At 32.1% G+C, this 19,976-nt stretch overlaps 2 protein-coding genes across 7 annotated transcripts in view; both read left to right on the forward strand.

Moving 5' to 3' along the window:
* Nucleotides 1-19,976, forward strand: part of CADPS2 (calcium dependent secretion activator 2) — a 678,782-nt gene that overhangs the window by 194,941 nt on the left and 463,865 nt on the right. The gene's annotated exons all lie outside the window — the stretch shown is intronic.
* Nucleotides 14,174-18,299, forward strand: RNF148 (ring finger protein 148). Of its 2 annotated transcripts, none has more exons than XM_052001547.1 (2): nt 14,174-15,970; nt 16,656-18,299. In XM_052001547.1, exons 1-2 carry the CDS (start codon nt 15,947-15,949, stop codon nt 17,577-17,579), a joined length of 948 nt encoding a protein of 315 aa, XP_051857507.1. In that variant the 5' UTR covers nt 14,174-15,946; the 3' UTR covers nt 17,580-18,299. The 2 variants fall into 2 exon arrangements, with proteins under 2 accessions (XP_051857507.1, XP_051857509.1); XM_052001549.1 differs by having other exon boundaries at nt 14,174-15,916.

The raw sequence follows: 19,976 nt of genomic DNA on the forward strand, positions 1-19,976 counted from the left end.
TGTGGAAAGCAGGTTTTGTTAAAAAAAAAATCTGGACAAAGCCTTTTTCCATTTTTCATCTTATTCTTGCTTCATTTTCAGTTTTATTGGTTATCTTTACAAATGAATGCAAACTTATTTTTCTTCTATTTAAAAAATTATTGCTGTCTCTTTTCATTTTGTAATATCTCTCTTCTCTGAATTCTCCATATTAATCATACAGTACAGTAAAGTTCCATTATACTCATAATTCCATAATTTTAAAAATTATTCTCCAAATGATGAATACCAGTTTTTCCCCACTTCCTTACTACTGTGAATATTTTGGTGTGTTGTATGTGGAGCCTTTCTGTTCTCAAACTCCTTGGTGTATACTCCTAATAGTGGATTATCTAGGAAGAACAGTGTGGAAATTTTAGTCACTTTGTTACCATGTTTTCAAATTGCTTTCCAGAATAGTTGGGCTTATTCACAGCTCGACTAATGATATATTGGTATTAATTTCTGTCTTTTTATAACCCCTCCAACACTGATATGTCCTTCAGCAAAAGTATTTTAAGAAGATTAATTTGGCAGTAAGATTAAATGGACTAGAAGGTTAAAACTGGAAGGAGGCAAATAACCTGTTTAGGATATTATAGTAGTTCTGTTGTGAAATGATAAGGAAACTGAAATAGGATGGTATCTGTGTGGACTAAAAAGAGGAATTAATAGAAGTTGAGACTTAATACATGCTATCTGGCCTCCTTTTTTCCACCATTTGCAATCATATATTTCATACTATTAATAGTCCCGGGGGCTTCAAAGTGACAGGTTCCATATAGAGAGTAGACATATACATGACATACCTTGACTTAGAGCTTAACAGATGTACAGAATATTTAAGTTCTTTGTATTTGGGCTTTTGCAATCATGTCCTTATTCAGACTGTTAGAACACAAAAATCATCTAGCCAAACTATCTTATTTTTACAGATAAGAAAAATGAAGCTAAGGGAGTTAAAGCATTTGGTCATAGTTAACACAACTGGTTCATATAACACTTTTCAAAGGATAATTTTGAAGCATTTTATCAGCAGTGTCTGGTACTACATATTTTTCTTAAGGGCCAGTGCCAAGATAGCATATACCATCTCAGAGAATTACAAAATTTAAGTCTTAGAAGGGATTTTTCTAACCACTTATCATAATGGAGTGCTGGGGGCTTGGAAGTAGGGAAGAAGGGAAAAGAACTTTTCGTTTCTGGACTATACCTGACAAGTGGCCTTTAGTTAAAAATATTCCACTAAGACCAGGAATCCACTACTTCCTAAAGTTGCCTATTTCAATTGGAGATAGCTCTTTTTATTGGGAAAATTGTGTCAGGAATAATTTTCTTCCTTGCCAATTCAATTATTGTTAGCAGTTCTACTATCAGGTACCAAATAAATCAAGTCAAGTTTTTCTTGAAGCTAACAGGCCTTCATACATTCAGAAACTTTCTCAATAATTTTTTCTTCTCTGCTCAAACTTCTTTTTGCTGATTTTTTAAACTGGTCTTTAGTTAGTATGATTTTCAGATCCTTAACCATCCCAATTGTCATCCTCTAGAGACTCTCCGTCTTATCAATATCCTTTCAGAAATGTGGAACTCAGAAATGAACACATAAGTTGTTTGACCAGGTAAAATATGCTATTTACTGCCTTAGTTCTGGAAGTTTTGACTCCTTTCATCTATCCTAAGATTTAGCTTTCTTGACTATCAACCACGACATGTTGAGCTTTTAGTTCAATAAAAAGTTCTATATCTTTTTCAGAAAAAAAAAGATCTATTTAACCATGCCTTCCATATCTTTCATTTTTCAAATGGTGCTTTTGAAACCTTAGAGAATATTCAGTTATTTTTAAAATTTGATTCAGACCAATATCTCTAGCCTGCCAAGATCTTTTTGGTTCTTGCCTGTGATATCCAATGTGTTAATTGTGTAACCCACTTTGGTACATCTGTGAACTGTGATAAGCACAGGATTATATATTTGTTCAAATGATTAAAATGTCAAATTAAATTAAAATTGATTAAAAATAGGCATACAAGCAAACATAGATTCCAAGGTCACAAGTTGAAAGATCTTTTCCTTGAACGTTAATGACTCCAACTTGCATTTAATCACTGAACCAGTTATTAATATGTTAATTATCTAACTTACAAGTGATATAGTAGATGAAATGTTGCACATGGAGAAGACCTAAGCTCAAAATCAGGCTTAGATGTTTACTGGCTATTTGACCCTGCACAAGTCACTTGACAAATGTCTACTTTAGAGGAGATAATTATACCTGCCTTCAGAGTTCTTATGAGAATCAAATGAGGTGATATTTATAAATTGCTTTTTTCCCTTCTAAAAAAATTTTATTTCAAAATAGAAAAACAAGCTAAAGAGAAAAAAAAAACAGAAAAAGAAAAAAAACTGCATTGTGTACAGCATAATATAAAGATTCAAAAATTGAATAAATTTCCATTTCAAGATAGCCTATATAATAAATACTTCATATTGTGTTCAAAGTTGTCCATCTTTGCTTCCTTGTAAGTTTTCTTTTATGCTCTATTGTATACTTTTTGCTTTATTCTTTTTTTTCTCTTCTTCCCTTCCATTTCTCCCATGAAAACCACAATTACTGTAGAGATACACACACATACACATACAACATATATACATATACATGCATCCATATACATAGCTATCCATCATTATACATACATATATATGCATACATTCATATACATCTATGTAAGGCCATAATATGTTTGTTTATTCTCTGTTTCTATGAAGGTGGATAACATCCTTCCTAAGCCCAAGTCTTTCCATATTTTTAAACCCATTAACTCATTTTCTTCACCATAGCAGCATTCTAATTTTATATCATCTCATTATTTTAAATAGTCTAAAACAGTATTGATTAGTATGGCTGGCAGATAGTACAAGTATTTCATGTTTTTTTTCTTTTTTGATTAAATCTAATTAGCTTTATCTTTGTCTGAGATCAGTGGTCACTACCTTTGCTTTTTTCCTAATATGTTTTATTTATGATCATTATTGTTTTGTGTTATCTCTTATTTCCTATCCTTACTGACTCTTCTGTTTTACTTCTACCCAATACCTTGCCTTGTTATTACTTAATCTACTCCCACTGTCCCAAGGATTCCTCCCTTATCTTCACCCCACCAATGTTTCCCTTTCTTTTTATCTCATTCTGGTTAAACTATATATCCCCATGCTATTCTACCTCTTATTTATTTATGAATTTAGAAGACTTTTATATACTTCTACATATATATACATATATATATGTATATATATATGTATATGTATTGTTCCCTCTTTAAATCATTCCCAATGTGAGTAGAATTCCAGAACTACCAGCCCTCCTCCCCCATCTTATTCCTGTGTTGTTCTGCCAACCTCATTCATATAATTGAAGGATTATATTCAGTTTGATTAGCTAATTCTTTAAAAAAATTATAACCTATGCAATAAAACAAGTATTTCTATAGCAGTACAATAACAAAAAGATTGCATATAATATGCACAACTTACTATGCATTTCAAATATGAAATAATATCACTGTGCAAATTACTTCCCCCCTTTTTTCTTTGCTGTTTTTCCTGTCCCCATTCTAGAAGATGCCTAATATTAGCTACAAATAGTTTACAATACTATTCCATCACAATTACATACCACAACTTGTTCAGACATTCCCCAACTGATGGGCATCCCTGCAATTTCTGCTTTTTTGCCACCACAAAGGGAGGTGCTATAAACATTTTAGAAGATACAATTTTCCTTTTTACCCAGTCATCTTTGGAAACAGATCAAGTAGCAGTATTTGGGGGTCAAAAAGTGAAGATAGTTTAATAACTCTTTGGACATAATTCCATATTGCTTTCCAAAATACTTGAATTAGTTCACAATTCTGCCAACAACCAATCAGTGTCCCAGTTTTCCCACCTCCCCTCCAACATTCAGCATTATCTTTCCCTGTCATCCTAGCCAATCTGAGAGATATGTAGTGGTATCTCAGAGTTGTCTTAATTTGCATTTCTCAGAATAATAATGACTTGGAACACCTTTTCATATGACTAGAAATAATTTCAATTTCTTCATCTGAAAATTGTCCGTTCTTATGCTTTGACCATTTATCAATTGGAGAATGGCTTGAATTCTTATAAATTTGATTCAGTTCTCTATATGTTTTGGAAATGAGGCCTTTATCAGAACTTTTGAATATAAAAAATGTTTTCCTAGTTTATTTCTTCCCTTCTAATCTTGTCTGTATTTGTTTTGTTTGTATAAAAACTGTTTAGCTAATCAAAATTATCCTTTTTGTGATCAGTAATGATCTCTAGTTCTTATTTGGTCACAAATTTCTTTCGCCTCAACAGACCTGAGAAGTAAACTATCCTATGTTGTTCTAATTTGTTTATAATATTATTCTTTATGTGTAGATCATAAACCCATTTTGACCTTATTTTGGTATATGGCATTAGGTATGGGTCAATGCCTAGTTTCTGCCATACTAGTTTTCAATTTTCCCAAAAGTTTTTGTCGTACAGTGAATTCTTATCCCAAAAGCTGGGGCCTTTGAGTTTATGACTTGTATTTTTATAGATTTGATAAAGTTCTTTATATAGTTGAGATATGAAACCTTTATCTGATAAATTAAATCCCCTCCTCCCGATTATCTGCTTTCTTTCTGATCTTGGTTCTGTTCATCTATTATTTATACAAATCCATTTTGTACCTAACTTTTCTTTCTTTTGTTTATTCATAAATTATTCATATTTCCATAAGTCTGATTGGCAATATGTTCTGTGTTTTGTTTAATTTTCTTGTACAATCTCTCTTAGGTAATGTATCCATTTTGACTTTGTCTTGGTATATAGTGTAAGATATTAGCTGATACCAAGTTTCTGCCATACTGCTTTTCAGTTTTTCTAACAACTATTGTTTTTACCAAACCAAAATCTTAAGTATTTATACTTATCAAATACAAGGTTATTATGTTTATTTGCTCTTGTAAATAAATGATTTTACAAATTTAAAGAATAAAGTCCATTTATACCTATACTTTGAAGTGTTTTTAATAAATATGTATTGAACTTTATCAAAAAATTTTCTGCATCTGTTGATATATTCATGTGATTTGAAAATTTTTTTATTATTGATGTAATCAATTACATCAGTAGTTTTCCTGTTAAACCATCCCTGTGGTTCTGGTATAAATCCCACATGATCATAATATATAATCTTTGTAATATATTGATGCAATCTTTTAGCTAGTATTTTACTTAGGATTTTTTCATCAATATTCATTAATGAAATTGGTCTACAAGTTTTCTGATTTTACTCTTCTTGCTTTACGTATCAGTATCATATTTGTTTCATTAAAACAATTTGGTAGAATCCCTTCTTTATTATTTCAAATAATTCATTTAATATTGGCTAATAGGTGATTCATAGTTGTGATCCTAGCTCCTTGCCTCTCAGAAGTTTTGAAAATGTTTTCCCTCAATTTGGCCAATTTTGTTTTTAAGGCATTTTCTTTAGCACTTTTTTCTTCTTTTATCAAGCTACTGACTAAGTTTTTTTTCTTATATTTTCTCATATTCATTTTTTTTACCACCTTTTCTCTAGCTTTCTTATTTGATTTTTAAAATCATTTTTGAGCAATTTTAGAAATTTGTGCTCTTGACCAATTCACATTTTTCTTTGAAGCTTTTCATGTAGCTTTTTTTTTTTTTTTTTGTCTTCTTTTGGATTTGTGTCTTGATCTTCTCTGTTACCATTGTAACTTTACATAATCGGGTTATTTACTTGTTGTTTGCTTATTTTTCTGCCTATTCTTTGATTTACAACTTCATTTCAAATTTGGGCTCCGCTCCAGGGATCGTTGTCCTAAATTTCTGTCCTTATCTACTATTGTTTTCAGAGCTAGCTCTGGGAATTTTTAGGTTTTTGGTTCTTCTAAGGTAGTGGGATCTAAGAAGAGATTGGTCATTGCTCTGGTTGGTGAGCAACTATAAGCACTCTTTTCAGCCCCAGAACTATAACTACCCCTTCCAGATGAAGTGCTTATGAACTGTGTTCCTCTTAGCTCTGGGACTGAGAAGTTGAACTGTGTGGTTCTGTACGCAGTGCCAGAAAACAGTCCCCTATACTTTCCTTCTGACAAATTGTCTCATTGTGGGTTGAAAGCTACATAAATTGCTGCTACTGCTAAACTGTGTCCCAGGACTGTTGCTGGCCCCTCTTTGAGCTCATTCTACACTGGATCCCAAGTCAGACCACCACTCAAAGACAGGCTGTTTTTTTCAACCTCCTAAGTTGCATGGAAAATTGTTTCACTTGAACATTTTGTTGATTCTGCCACTCCAGAATTTGATCTTAAAGTTGTTTAAAGGGAAATTTGGGAGACTCAGGGGAGTTCCTACCTTTACTTTGCCATTTTGATTCTGCCTCCCCCATGACTTGTTTTTGATGAAGCCAGTCTAGCTCTTTTTGATTACCGTTTCCTTTTCTAAATCAGAGGATCTATAAATATAAGGAACCTCAGAAAGTATTATTTCCAGACCTGGGCAATAAGGTACTACAGTGGATAGAGTGCCTGGTCTGGAGTCAGGAAGTCTAATCTTTGTGAATTCAAATTTGTCATCAGACCTTGTTAGCCATGTGGTCCTGGATGAATCACTTACATTTCTTTTCTCAATTTCTTCATCTGTCAAATGAGCTGGAGAAGGAAATGGCAAACTACTCCACTATCTTTGCCAAGAATATCTTAAATAGAGTCAGGACTGAACAACAATAACAAATTCTATACCCTCATTTTATAAAAATTATCCAAGGATACACAGGGATTAAGTGACAGAATTAATATTCAAATTCAGGTTCTGTTTTAAGATCACAGATTAAGAATTAAAAAGAACCTATGAAACCATTAAATTCAACTTTCTGTGTTTATAGATAAAGAACCTAAAGCCTAAAGCACAGAGGCTAGTACACAGTCATACACTTAGTAAGGATCAGAAGCAACAGTTAAACTCAGGTCCTGAGCCTCTAGGCCAAGAGCTCCTTCCACTTTACCATGCTACTTCTCTAGATAGCCTCTTTAGATCTGTACCTCCTCTTTCCCCACTTTTCCTCTTAGCATCCCTTCTCCATTACTATGAAATCATGTAGAGAAAAATATCTTATATTTTTACTACTTATCAAAATGTAAATCCTATAGTCCTCCTTAAGTAGATGAACATCAAATATATAATATATAATGGCATTCCAAGGCATTATTCAGTCAAATATTTAATGAAAGAGTCCTTGGATTAATGCTGCTAAACTATATGTTTAGTATTTCAAGAATATTGAGAAATATACTGTTTCTCAGAATTAACATTCTACTTTCCTTCCTATTCATATTTATTCTTTACAATTTAAATCTTAAGCATCAAAGGTATACCTATTTTCATCACTGATGCAGAAAAAATCAGCATTGTCATTTGCTTATATAAAAATAATTTAAAATACATAGATCTAAATCTTGAGTTAGAATAAAACATTTTATATTTTATCCCAATATACTAAAAAAGGTAATGCTTCATATATCTTAAATTATTTAATTAGCTTTTGCATTCACATAAGAACTAAGAGTATAGTAGGTTACATTTTTAAAAAATAAAATATAGATAACAAAATCAAGTTTTTCACCTTGTAATATATAAATACTTAAGTGTTATTTTTCATAATGTGATATATTTCTGCAAATTTCACCTGTTTTAATTCTGTTTTTTGCTATCTTCCATATTTCATATTAGAATAAATATCATTGGAATAGTAGAATAATTTTGTATTATAGTATTTTTGCATTGGAATAATAGATTCAAAATGAATGCAAAAAAGTTAAGAGTTTGCCTAACTTAAAAAAAAGTAATACATCAAAATTAATTTTTAATCTTCAGTTTCCTTTTAGATTCATTAATAACTAAGCATCACAAAAGTCATGCATGAATGATAAAATTAATGAACACTTAGAATGTAGATTAATGCCTTTAGATTTTAGTATTCAAACAATAACTTTTCACAAATTATATTATTTTTCTACATTTTAACTGAATACCATGATTAATTTAAATAGTAATTTAAATATATATTGTAATGGTCTGAGGCTTGAGTTGATGCACTGAGGTCCCAAGCATGTGAGGCTAAATAGTAATTGGACCATACCTCAGTGCATCAACTCAAGCCTCAGCCCATTACAATATAAAACTTATATAACTTAAATAGTAACCTGAAAACATTATATTTTCTCCATTCATATATCTGTCATGTTTAGTTATCTCTTCCATATAATGGGAGCTAAGGGCACAGTGCTCTCATGATCTGGAAAATCTGCTTCAAAAATTTTGGCTCTTCCTTTGTACCAGAAAAGTCTGAATTAATATGTTGACGTTTCACTTTATACACATTGATGAATTTCTGGGCTTCTAAACTTTTTTTTGAGGTGGGCTTTGGGTCATTTACCGCTCCTATAAAACTCCTATTCCTAAAATTCCCATTTAATTTCTTATGCTGGACCACAATATATTGAAACCATGATGGGGAAAATTGCTATGTGGAAGGGATTACTGTATCTTTAGAACTAAAAAGGTAGGTGCTACAATAATAGAGTGCCAGGCTTGTAGTTGGGAAGTTTACATCCAGTGTCAGACACCTACTGGCTGTGTGGTACTGTCCAAGTCACTTAATCCTGTTTGCCTCAATTTCCTAATCTATAAAATGAAGCGGATAAGAAAACTCCAATATCTTTATTAAATAAGCTGTCCATGGGCTCATGAAAAGTTGGACGCAAGTGAAATCAATAAAAAGCAATGTTCTAGAACCACATTATTAGGAAAAAAAGAACTTGCAGATTTTAGAGATTCCAAATTGTAGTAAAGATGCACTTTCCTATGAGATGAAATAAATAATATTAATATCTCATTTGAACCTGGTTGCCACCTTGAAGCCAGACAATTTATATAGTAACAAGACTATAGAGAAACAACTAGAAATCCTTAGAAAACTTTTGCCAATGCCATTGTTCTTCTATCTGTATATATGTAGTAGAAGTGTTATTTAAATTTTTTTCTCTAAGTTTGTGAAGTAGAGAAGTCCCAAAATGACCAATTTCTTCTGTGGCCTAGATATTGTAACCTGTGTCTACAATTAGCACAGAATAAGAATATCCTGTTTCATAAACAGATATGGGAAGGGCTAAATAAGTGGTACTTTATCAATCACAGTGTTAAAAATAAATATCTGCAATTTTGAAAAAACACTAAAATCATCCAATGGCTCTCTACCCATACATACCTCTTACCTTGGCAATTAAGTCTCTCTAACCTCCCATTTTGGTCTTTTTATTCCTTCTCACTCATAAAAAAGAAGATAAAGGGCATTTTGTTTGCAGCTTCCACTGTGCAAAGATTTGCTGTTGCTTTTGGTCCCATTTTGACTTGGGACCCTGGATTCTTACTGCCTGGATTTCCTGGACTTGTGACAGTTCTAAAGCACAGACATCTGACCTTATCACTTCCCTATCTGCTTAAAGTCTTCATTGGCTTTCTAGTGACTAGGATAAAGCCCAGATTCCTTTATTTTGCATTCTAACATCTTTATAATATGACTATAACTTAACTCTCCATCTTTATAATTCATTATTTCATTTAGTTCTACTTGTTTCTACACAAAAGATTCCATCTTGTTTCTCCATAGTTTTGTTATCTAAGGTGGAAGATTCACTTCCTTTACACTATTAGAATCTCTAGATTCCTTCAAAGCTCAATTCAAATGCTACTAAAGATGAAACCTCTTCTTGATTTCTTTAGTGGCAAAAATCCCTAGAATTACTCTGTCATTTACCTTATATGTTACTGATGTATACTTAGAAGTAAATGTGTCTTTTCCTTGAGAGTAAGACTGTATTGATGGTGGTGGTAGTGGTGGTGATGTTGGTATTTTTGGTGGTGGTGGTCTTTGTATCCCTTTTGCCTACCCCAGGATAGTGCTTGTTATTCATGAATGATCTCCTGGTACATGGGTTGTGTTTTACTCTGTTCACCATTGGTTGAACTTCATGTCTTATACTCCATTACCTCATGTCTGGTTTCCTGTTGCTGAATCTTAGCCTCTTAGTGTTGTCATTTCTCTCCATCTTAATTACTTCTTGTTTTGATTGCTTGGTGGGATGACTAATAATTTTGTTTCTGTTTGGACTTTATGCCTCTAACTTCTTGGGCATATCTTCCACCTTAATTTCAAATACTGTAAATTGGATAAAAATACTAATATCCCACTTGTCCTTTCTTCACTATACATTGATCCTATGACTGTCAATTAACTCTCTGGACTCAAAATTCAAGAACTATCCACCCAAATAATAAATGTTAAACATGCTTTGTTTTGTGGGTCTGTCTAGACTTTCAATCCAGACCTGTAGCCGTCTGTATTATTCAGTCTCAACCCAGTCATGTTTATCAGAGCATGTAACTATTAAATTAATTAAGAATTTTTTTTAAGCACCTAATTCTGTTTGAATTTAACAGAATTATTTTTCCTGAATCTTTAGGCAAAAGAGAAGATAATTTTATTCAGTGGTTGAGGAAAGGGGTTTAAAAAGAAGAGATTTCTAAAAGAAAAATCTTGCCATGATGCCTGTGTCTGAGAGAGGACATAATATAAAGGAATGGGATTAATTTATTGCAGAAGAGATTTATGGCAAATTATCCAACCATTATAAGACTGTCATTTAGCAATTGAGTGAAATGGAAATGAAAAGGAATGATTATCAAAAAGTATTTGCTTTAAGTAGAATTATCTTTTTAGATACATTATTGAGCATTACATTCTTACTAAACCTCTTACCACAAGCACTAGCATTATTCCAAATCACATTATAATGCTTTAAATTCTTCTAAAAACCATACAATTCATTTTATATCTTAACTTTTGCTTTTTTTTGGAAAAACATCCCACTACCTACTAATTTTTATTGAAATACAACTTTTTTTCATCACTTAAAGCACATGCTAAGGTATGTTTTCTAAAATATGATAGCATTTTATTAAATATATTGTTGGAAAATGTCCTTTATTGTATATATTTTCATTAATATTTATAATCTACTATTTCATGAAATTTCTTAGTGAAATCTTTTTAAAAATCTGGTAATTAACATATTTTCTAAAGCATTTCTACATTTAGATATTTTCTGCTCACAATTTATTTATTCTTAAAATTTAATATTTTAACCCCAGAACTACTACTTCTCCTTTGTTGCTTATTGTATCACTTTTTCAGAGAAACTATAAGATTGTGCACAGTTCATTCAGCTATTGTAGGAATGGCCAATTAGTGCTTTCTACTTTCTTTAAAGATTCTTTGTTTGTTTTTTTTTTTTTTTCAAGAAGCAAATCACGTTGACTCAAAATAGTAATTAATGATTAACTCTTTAATAGAAATACATCCTGAATACATGGTAAAAGAATCTCATGAGAAGATTCTTTTCCTGATTCTGGAAAGAAGCAAGTCCAATAGAATTTCCATATTTGTTCTATAATTGTTAAAATAAAAATTTAAGTTGTGATATTTCAATAATTAAGTGATCCATGGATTTTGGGGGTAAAAGTTAAGAAGGAAAGTTGGGCAGCTCTTTCAAGATGGGGAGGAGGAGGGATTGATTCTGAAGGATAATTTAAGAGATTAAATGGGAAATCACAATACAAAGATGGAAAGTCTACAGAAAAGGCTTCACACAGCACTGCATTTACATTTAGTATCTAGATCAGCTAAATTTTGAGATAGTTAAAACCCAACTTGACTTGTTCAAGTTGAATCATACATCGGTAATATCAAGGTATAAAATGAACAAATTACAAATAGAATTCACTCTCTCCATTTTTCTTGAGTTCTACCCCATGATCTAGTGATTGGACTGTGAGATTCTTGAAGACAAGGACTGTTTTTAACCTGTTTTTCCTTGAACAGCTGAAGTTAGAAGGATCTGAGCTCTAATTTGACCCCAGGCACATAACTGGTGAGGTGATCCTGAGCAGTTTTCCTTATTTCTAAAATCAGGATAAAAATTACACCTACTTTTTGTGAGGATCAAATGAGACAATAATATAAAACACTTAGTATAATGCCTAGTATAGTGCCTAGAACATAGTAAGTGTTAAGTCAGTGGTATTTATTATTATTATTATTATTATTATTTTAACACTTAGCACATAGCTGGCACAATGGAAGTAAGTGCTTAATAAAAGCTTCTAGATTTGACTTGATATACTGCAAATTGAAACTAAAAATGAATCTAAGTATAGTGAGAATAATAAAGTATTTGATATCCCCATGGAAACTGTTCTTTATTTAAAACACTGTCAACACCATAATGCCAAGAATAAATGTTAGAAAATGTTGTATCTTAACAGGGAGACTAAAGCCCATTCTAGATCTACCTCTCCTTGAATCCATCCCTATCACTCCTGAATAGAAGTATGACTTTCAAGTGAGATTAGCCATAAAATTATATTGATTATTTAGTGATAGTTACTACCAAGTTATATGATTCCAGTGGAAAACATTGTAAATAACTTCAAGTTTTGGAAGCATTTTCCAGTGTCACTAAATGTCATTTAATTTCAATATATGTAATGACCACAAAGGAGAAGCTTTGATTGTGAATATGGAGATCAATTTGAACAAATAAACAAAATTAATTAATTAATACTTTAGACTTTACTAGGCAACATAACAAGTATAAAAACATCCAACAGAAAACTGAAATTGTATGATCTGCATGCTGTAGTTCAAACTTAAGAGTGACAAAGAACATTTAATATATTTGCAATATAAATCTTAATGTATACTTTTAGCATGGTTATATGAACAGCAGAGTTAAAAGGTATCTAAACAAAAACATACGATATTAATGAAACATAGGGCTCATCCAATACTCTTTCAAAAATGAAGAAAATTAATGATTTATATTCTCAGAAAACACTGAATGAACTGGGTTAAAAATTACAAAGATGTTATGGAAAAAACAGATTTCCTTTCCAAAGTAATAATAACAGATATATATATCTATATATATACATATATAGATATATCTATATCTATCTGATTTTGTTACATTTAACTAAAAGTGTTTTATTTCCAGATGACAGCTATTAAAGACATTAGATTCAAGGGCAGAATCAAAAGACGCTCTATGGTTGACATCCATATATTATTTATTGGCCTAATAATATGTCAACAGAAAATCAATTGAATAAATGACTGAGTCAGATTTATTTATGGAAACTAGTTAATGAAATGGTTCAGGATCAGGTCATTGCTCCTAGAAATAATAGAAAGAACATCCTTAGAGCCTAGCTTTATTAATTGATGTCTCTTATGTGACATGTAGAAAACTGTTTTATCTATCAATGTAGCAAAAAAATAGCATCTACTGAATATCTATAAATGTACATTTATATAAGCTAAAATTATATATCAGAAACTTGGTAAACTTAAATCTCAAAATATTCTTGAGACTTCAACAGATGAAGTCCTGGAGAACACGGTATAGAATTGTAGATGTAATTGTTACTACCAATTACCTGTACATAATTTTTGATCCACAAAACTTCAAGAACAACATTTTAGTCAGCTGTCACACAATATCCACATTATGTGGAATAACAAATTTCATAATAGGAAGATTTAGTAGATGAAATTAAAAAATATATAGGAAAAAGGAGAATATTGCTACTAGAGGTATTCTGAAGTTGTGTTCAAAGAATTTGCAAATGGCTTTATAACCTAATACTCTTATTTAATTATGAAAAAATTATTGTATCCACTTGTACAGTAGTCCACATAATATTTAAAATATTTAAAATTATGGCATAATAGCAGGATATACTGTCTTAGCACTAAGTCTGTGAGTCTATGATTAATCCTCAGATCTGTCTTATCTTCAATTCCATCTGAACTCCCATCAAAATTCAAGAAAATCATATAATACTATTAACAACCTTAAATATAAAAAGTAGGATAATCATCTGGCCAAAGACTATTTCTATTTGAATTCAGTTTTAAAATATAATTATAATAAATTTAACAATCTTTGATGTATACTTTAAGGGTTATAAATCACCATGCATGAATTTCTCTTTTTTGAGCTTTTAACAATTGTATGAATCACAATTTTTATAATCTATGAGTGTAAAACTCATGGATCTAGGTTCAGGATCTTGAACACCATGGTAATGCAAGTGACAATGGAATGGAAATACTAATTTTATTGAAATGATAGAAAAGACAAGTTATACTTTTTTTTTTTTTTTTGACTGAGGCAGTTTGGAACTTGACCAAGATCACACAACTAGGAAGTGTTAAGTGTAGAAGACCAGATTTTAACTCAGGTCCTCCTGACTTCAGGGCTGGTGCTCTATCTACTGTACTACTTAGTTGCCCCATCAAGTTATACTTTTAACAGTGCGAGAGATCCCAATAGTATCTGTATTAAGTGGACCATCTGGAATGACAACTTATTTCATATGTGAAATTCTCCCCAGGAACCAGTTCCACAATTGGATCTTGTACAACATGTGTTATCCAGTGCATTAGCACTTGGATAAAGATAAATTAGGGGATTTGAAGAGAAGCAAATGAGTTCAGTCAGAGGTCACTATATTTGAAAATAACATTTTGGAGGTTTAAGAGGAAACCTTAATATGTATATATGTAAATAGAATCCCTAATAATTCTATCAGGTACAAGGAGAGTTATTATCCCTATTTTATATATGAAGAAATTAAGGCTCAAGATTTTTATTGAGATTCAGTTATTGAAGGATGTGATTAAAAATAAGTCCAATAAACACTTGACAGTCATTTAATGAGATAACTTAGAATTGCCTCAAATCTTTAAATTTGTTATAAAAAAAAAGCCTGCAACATTGAAAAACAAAATAATTGAATTTTCTTTTCTTTATCTTGGTAGAAATAAACTTATTTCATGTTTGTGAAGAAGTCTCTGATTGCAATAATGGTATTATCTTCATATTTTGTAAACTTTGTATGTTACTCAGTTACCTGGTGTTATATAGTCTAGAAGTAGTAATGACCCAATGATTATTCATGTTGAAAAACTTTATCATTAAAAAAATCAAATTCTGGGTTTTGCAAGGGCAAATAATAGAGAATTATCTCAGGATATGTTTTGAAAAATAAAAAGCAAAATAAAAAACTTTAATAAAAATAAATTTAAAAAATAAAATGCATGATGTGCAAAAAAAAAAAAAAATCAAATCCTGATAGTTTACAAATAAGAGAATGTGGTCCACAGAGATTGAGTATATTATTCAGTGTTAAAATTGGTTAGTCTCTAATTTAGGACTAAAACCCTGGTAATAGGTTAATAAGTTCATATATTTAGAATTGGAAAGGACCTTACAGTTCAATTAATACTATATCTTCATTCTATTGATAATTAACTTGAGTCTTGAAAAGACTAAATGACTTGTCCAAGTTCAAAAAAGTAGCAGAGTTGCAATTCAAGCACTGACCATCAGTCCTCCACATCCAAAGCCAATGTTCTTTCCACTGCCTTATGTGACCTAAACTCTCAGGTCTTTGTATTTCCCATTTATTACAATCCTCTCTGATGGTCTGTGACATTGTATGTACTAGAGAGACATGCATAATCCAATGAATGTTGCTAGGAGACTTGAAGTCCTGGTAGGACCTCTCATAGCAGACTGACTTGAAGTGAGGATTCAAACTAAAAGCAGTCCTACTTTAAACCAGTGAAGATTACTATAGCTAGCAGCAATGTCATAGTAGCACACCATCAGTTGCCTGCCATCTTTGGCCAACTTGATTGTAAGTAAACAGGCAGATTTATTTGACAGAATGACAGTAAATCAGCCTAATCAGGTAAGTCTTCCCTGAGTTTCTCATCATTTCCATATCATTGTGACTGTGATTAGCACTTAATGTTGAAAGAGGGAAAGGGGATAGGGGAGTGGCTATCTTATGCCTCTCTTGTTTAAAGCTACTCCTCTATTAAGACAGTTTGGAGTTATTCATGAGATCACTTGATCTATGATTATTTCCATATAGACTGATGAATAGCTGATGATTATCTCTTTATCATACAAAAAAACATCAAAAAAAAAAAAAAACAAACAAACCTGTAAAAGTGTATATGTCATAATGCAGCAAGCTGGCACTGTCTAGGGAACTCTAATTTTTTTTCCTTCTTAACATATTCTATTATGCCATGGTCTAATTGATAAAAGTGTTTTGTTATGACTCTTTAACCAATAGGACAACAGTATGCAAAGAGTAAATACATGGATTGGTTAAATATATCTGATGTCACAATTTTGACATTAGTAGGTCATAACTTTTTGTGAAATAACATTGTCATATCTTTTTAATTATACTTCATAATGAAAATTTTCTAAAAATAAAAAAAACTAGGGAGGAGAGATTTCTTGGCTCTATGTAGACTATTTTACAATTCATTATTTTAATTAGCTATTACCAGAAATTGATGCCAAATACTTAACCTTTTGTATTTTCTTAACATTGTTTTTTCATGTTTGGTGGTTGCCAGGCATATAGAGGAATGAGACTTTTTGGGATGACTTCTTGGAAACAAAGTTTTGCATCATCTTGGCTATTGAGGTTCAGCATCTTCCTGCTCCTTAGCTTTCCTGACTCAGAAGGAAAAGCTATATGGACTGCCCATTTGAACATAACATTTCAGGTGGGAAATCGAATCATATCAGAATTAGGGGAAACTGGAGTATTTGGAAATCATTCTCCTCTGGAAAAGGTGGCTGGTGTGGTAGTACTTCCTGAGGGTTGGAATCAGAATGCTTGTAACCCCATGACCAATTTCAGCAGGCCTGAGCCCACAGAATCCTGGCTGGCCCTCATTGAACGGGGAGGCTGCACGTTTACCCACAAGATAAAGGTGGCAGCTGAAAAGGGAGCAAATGGGGTGATCATCTATAACTACCCAGGTACTGGAAACAAGGTCTTTCCGATGTCTCACCAAGGAACAGGAAATATCGTTGCAGTGATGATCGGCAACCTGAAAGGCATGGAGCTTTTCCACTTGATTCAGAAGGGAGTCCATGTGACCATTATCATCGAAGTAGGGAGAAGACACATACCCTGGCTGAATCATCACATCATGTCTTTGTTTACCTTTATGGCTGCCACGGTTGCCTGCTTCTTTTTGTATTGTGCCCGGAGGCCCAGAATACCCAGTGCTGCCACCAGGAGACGCCGGCAGATTAAAGCAGATGTCAAAAAAGCCATTGGCGAGTTGGAACTGCGTGTGTTAAAGGAAGGGGACAAAGAAGTTGATCCTAATGGAGACAGCTGTGTTGTGTGCTTTGACATATACAAACCCAAGGATACAGTGCGCATTTTAACTTGCAAGCATCTTTTCCACAAGGCATGCATTGATCCCTGGCTTTTAGCCCATAGGACATGCCCCATGTGCAAATGTGACATTCTTAAAGTGTAAGGAACTAAGGGAACATTCCAATGATGAAACTTGAATCTTACAAAATCTAGTATTGAATGAATTATTGTTTCACTTCAACTAGAGATACGGATGAATTCCTTATAAACTAAGACCATGCTTCACTAAAAAGTTAGTCAAATTTGTGTGTGTTCATTTTTTTTTGTTCATCTTGATAACATAAAACTCCATAGAAAAGGATCAAAACTCATGTGTGATGATGGTCTTCATTTTGTAATAAAGCCCTAAAACATGCCCAGTGAATTGGATGTTACAATTTTTAAAACTCTAGTTTCTTTTATCCAACCTTTTCTGTGATACATATGCCACCATCCTCTGTTTTTTCACCTTTCCTTTATTCACATGCCACAGTAATTTCTGCTAATTTTCAAAATTTCAAGATTCTGAGGTGAGCCAGAATTGCAGTAGAAAGAACATTGGTTTTGGAGTCAGAATACTTAGATTATAATCTTACTTCTGATTCTTGAGGCTTGTGTAAATGTAGAGAAAATTGCTTAACTTTTCCTTAATGGTAAAATAAGGAGGTTGACCTAATTGACTCTTGAGGTCCCTTTCATCTCTAGAATTATCATATTTCATTGATAATCAGTCCATCCCTCCTTGCTTAGAATATTTAGATTATCTTTGTGACTTTTTATAACTAAATAAAAACAAAAATCAACCCTTTCCTCTTTGAAAAACAAAAAATAGTAAAAAAAACAAACAAACAAAAAAAAAAAACTTTTACAAGTAGGTAGAATGCTTTAGTGAAGAAAGAACAGACCTTAGATTTAAAAGGATCTGGATTCAAGTGCCATTTCTGTTACATATTAGTGTTAGCCCTAGACAAGCCTTCAGTGCCTCAGGAAGAATAGTTGCTGACTTGCATGCTTTAGTAAAGGGAGCTTGTGCCAGTTATATAATATAGCAATAAAATCATATGTCTAGATGAGAGGGAGAAAGTTGCAACTTTTGATAAATTCTTTGGAAAGAATCTTTGAGAAGTGTCTGTCTCTCACCCTGTTTCTCTGTTTCTATCTCTTTCTTTTCCTTCCTCACTCTCTTGCTCTCATTTATTTCTCTCTATAAAGAAATATAGGTAAATACACATATGTGTATGTGTTAATATTCTCATCTTCCTCGTACCATGCTTCTCTAAACTAAGCAAGGTCAATCTCTTAAGACATTCCATCACTCAAGTCCCATATATGTAAAGCCTTTGCTCCTTAAGGTAGGATTTACCAGTTCTTGTGGTTTATAGTCATAGCCCTTTGTCCCTAGCAAGACTCCAAAAGCATCCTTTTAGAGAAGTGTTAGAAGGGATCATGAGATAGAAGGGTTTCTGGCTCAGTAGCCATTTAGGAAGAACTACAAAAGACCATAATCACTCAAAAATAGTTAATGCTTTCCCCCCATCTTGCTTCCCAGAGTTTACTTTTTGTCTAATTGTACATTTCTAGATAGAATATAACCAACTTTGTGATTAATAAAACAAGTTATTGATTTCTACATTTCATCATCTGTGGATATATTTACATAAATATTGGAGGGGAAGTGTCAAAAGGCACGAGATAATTTTATGACCTGTTTTGGAAATTGATCATTATGAATTTTATTTTTTATCATGGCATATGTTTTCATAAATTTTTAATGCAAAGTCTTATTTATCTCTAGGAACCTTTTCACCTTATTTTTTTCGTGGTTTTATTGTACTACACTACATGGTTGAGTTGTTAAATTTAATGAATCATGTTACTCTTAGTCACCAGAGGATTCAGTATCAAAGCAAAGTGAGATAGCAAGCAAGAACTGATCAGTGACATTCCTCTTCAGTAACAGATCATATAGCTTTACTAAGCAGACTATCACCAACCTGGAAAAGTTTGGGATAGCAGTGACAAAATTTTTCTTAATTCCCTCAAAAGTCATCCTTTTATTTTGAATTCTTTCTTAATGCAGTCAACATCAGTTCAATTAGAATTTAGCCAAAATTATATTATAAATAGAAAAATAAAAATCCTCATAGACTTGCTGAAGTGTTTTATTTTGGGGAATTCTTACTGATAGCTCATTGGATTTCTAATGCAGTAATTTAGACTTTCAGCATCTCTTTATAAACTTTGAAATTACATTTAGGTTAACACATAATTAGTACATTTTTGTTTGGGTTGATTTTTTTTCTCCATTAATAATGATACATTATTCTGCTAAATCCATATTAGCCATTTTTATCTTTACCATTTCTCTCCACCACTGCCCCCATTGTAAAAATAGCTTTTATGAGCTATGATACATCAAATTTATTCTGGGAACCACAGGTTTGGTGTTTATTGTTTTTAACCTTTTTTTAAAAAAAAATCTTTAGCTTTTCCTTGTTATATAACCATAAAGTCAAACTGA

Source organism: Antechinus flavipes, chromosome 5, assembly GCF_016432865.1.
Source record: "Antechinus flavipes isolate AdamAnt ecotype Samford, QLD, Australia chromosome 5, AdamAnt_v2, whole genome shotgun sequence".
Lineage (NCBI taxonomy): Eukaryota > Metazoa > Chordata > Mammalia > Dasyuromorphia > Dasyuridae > Antechinus > Antechinus flavipes.

Excerpts from the sequence above, each read along its gene's own strand:
- RNF148 (XM_052001547.1), top strand. The coding sequence starts at position 15,947 with ATGACAGTAAATCAGCCTAATCAG. Across the intron at positions 15,971-16,655 it reads CAGTAAATCAGCCTAATCAG|GCATATAGAGGAATGAGACT; the intron begins GTAAGTCTTCCC and ends GGTGGTTGCCAG.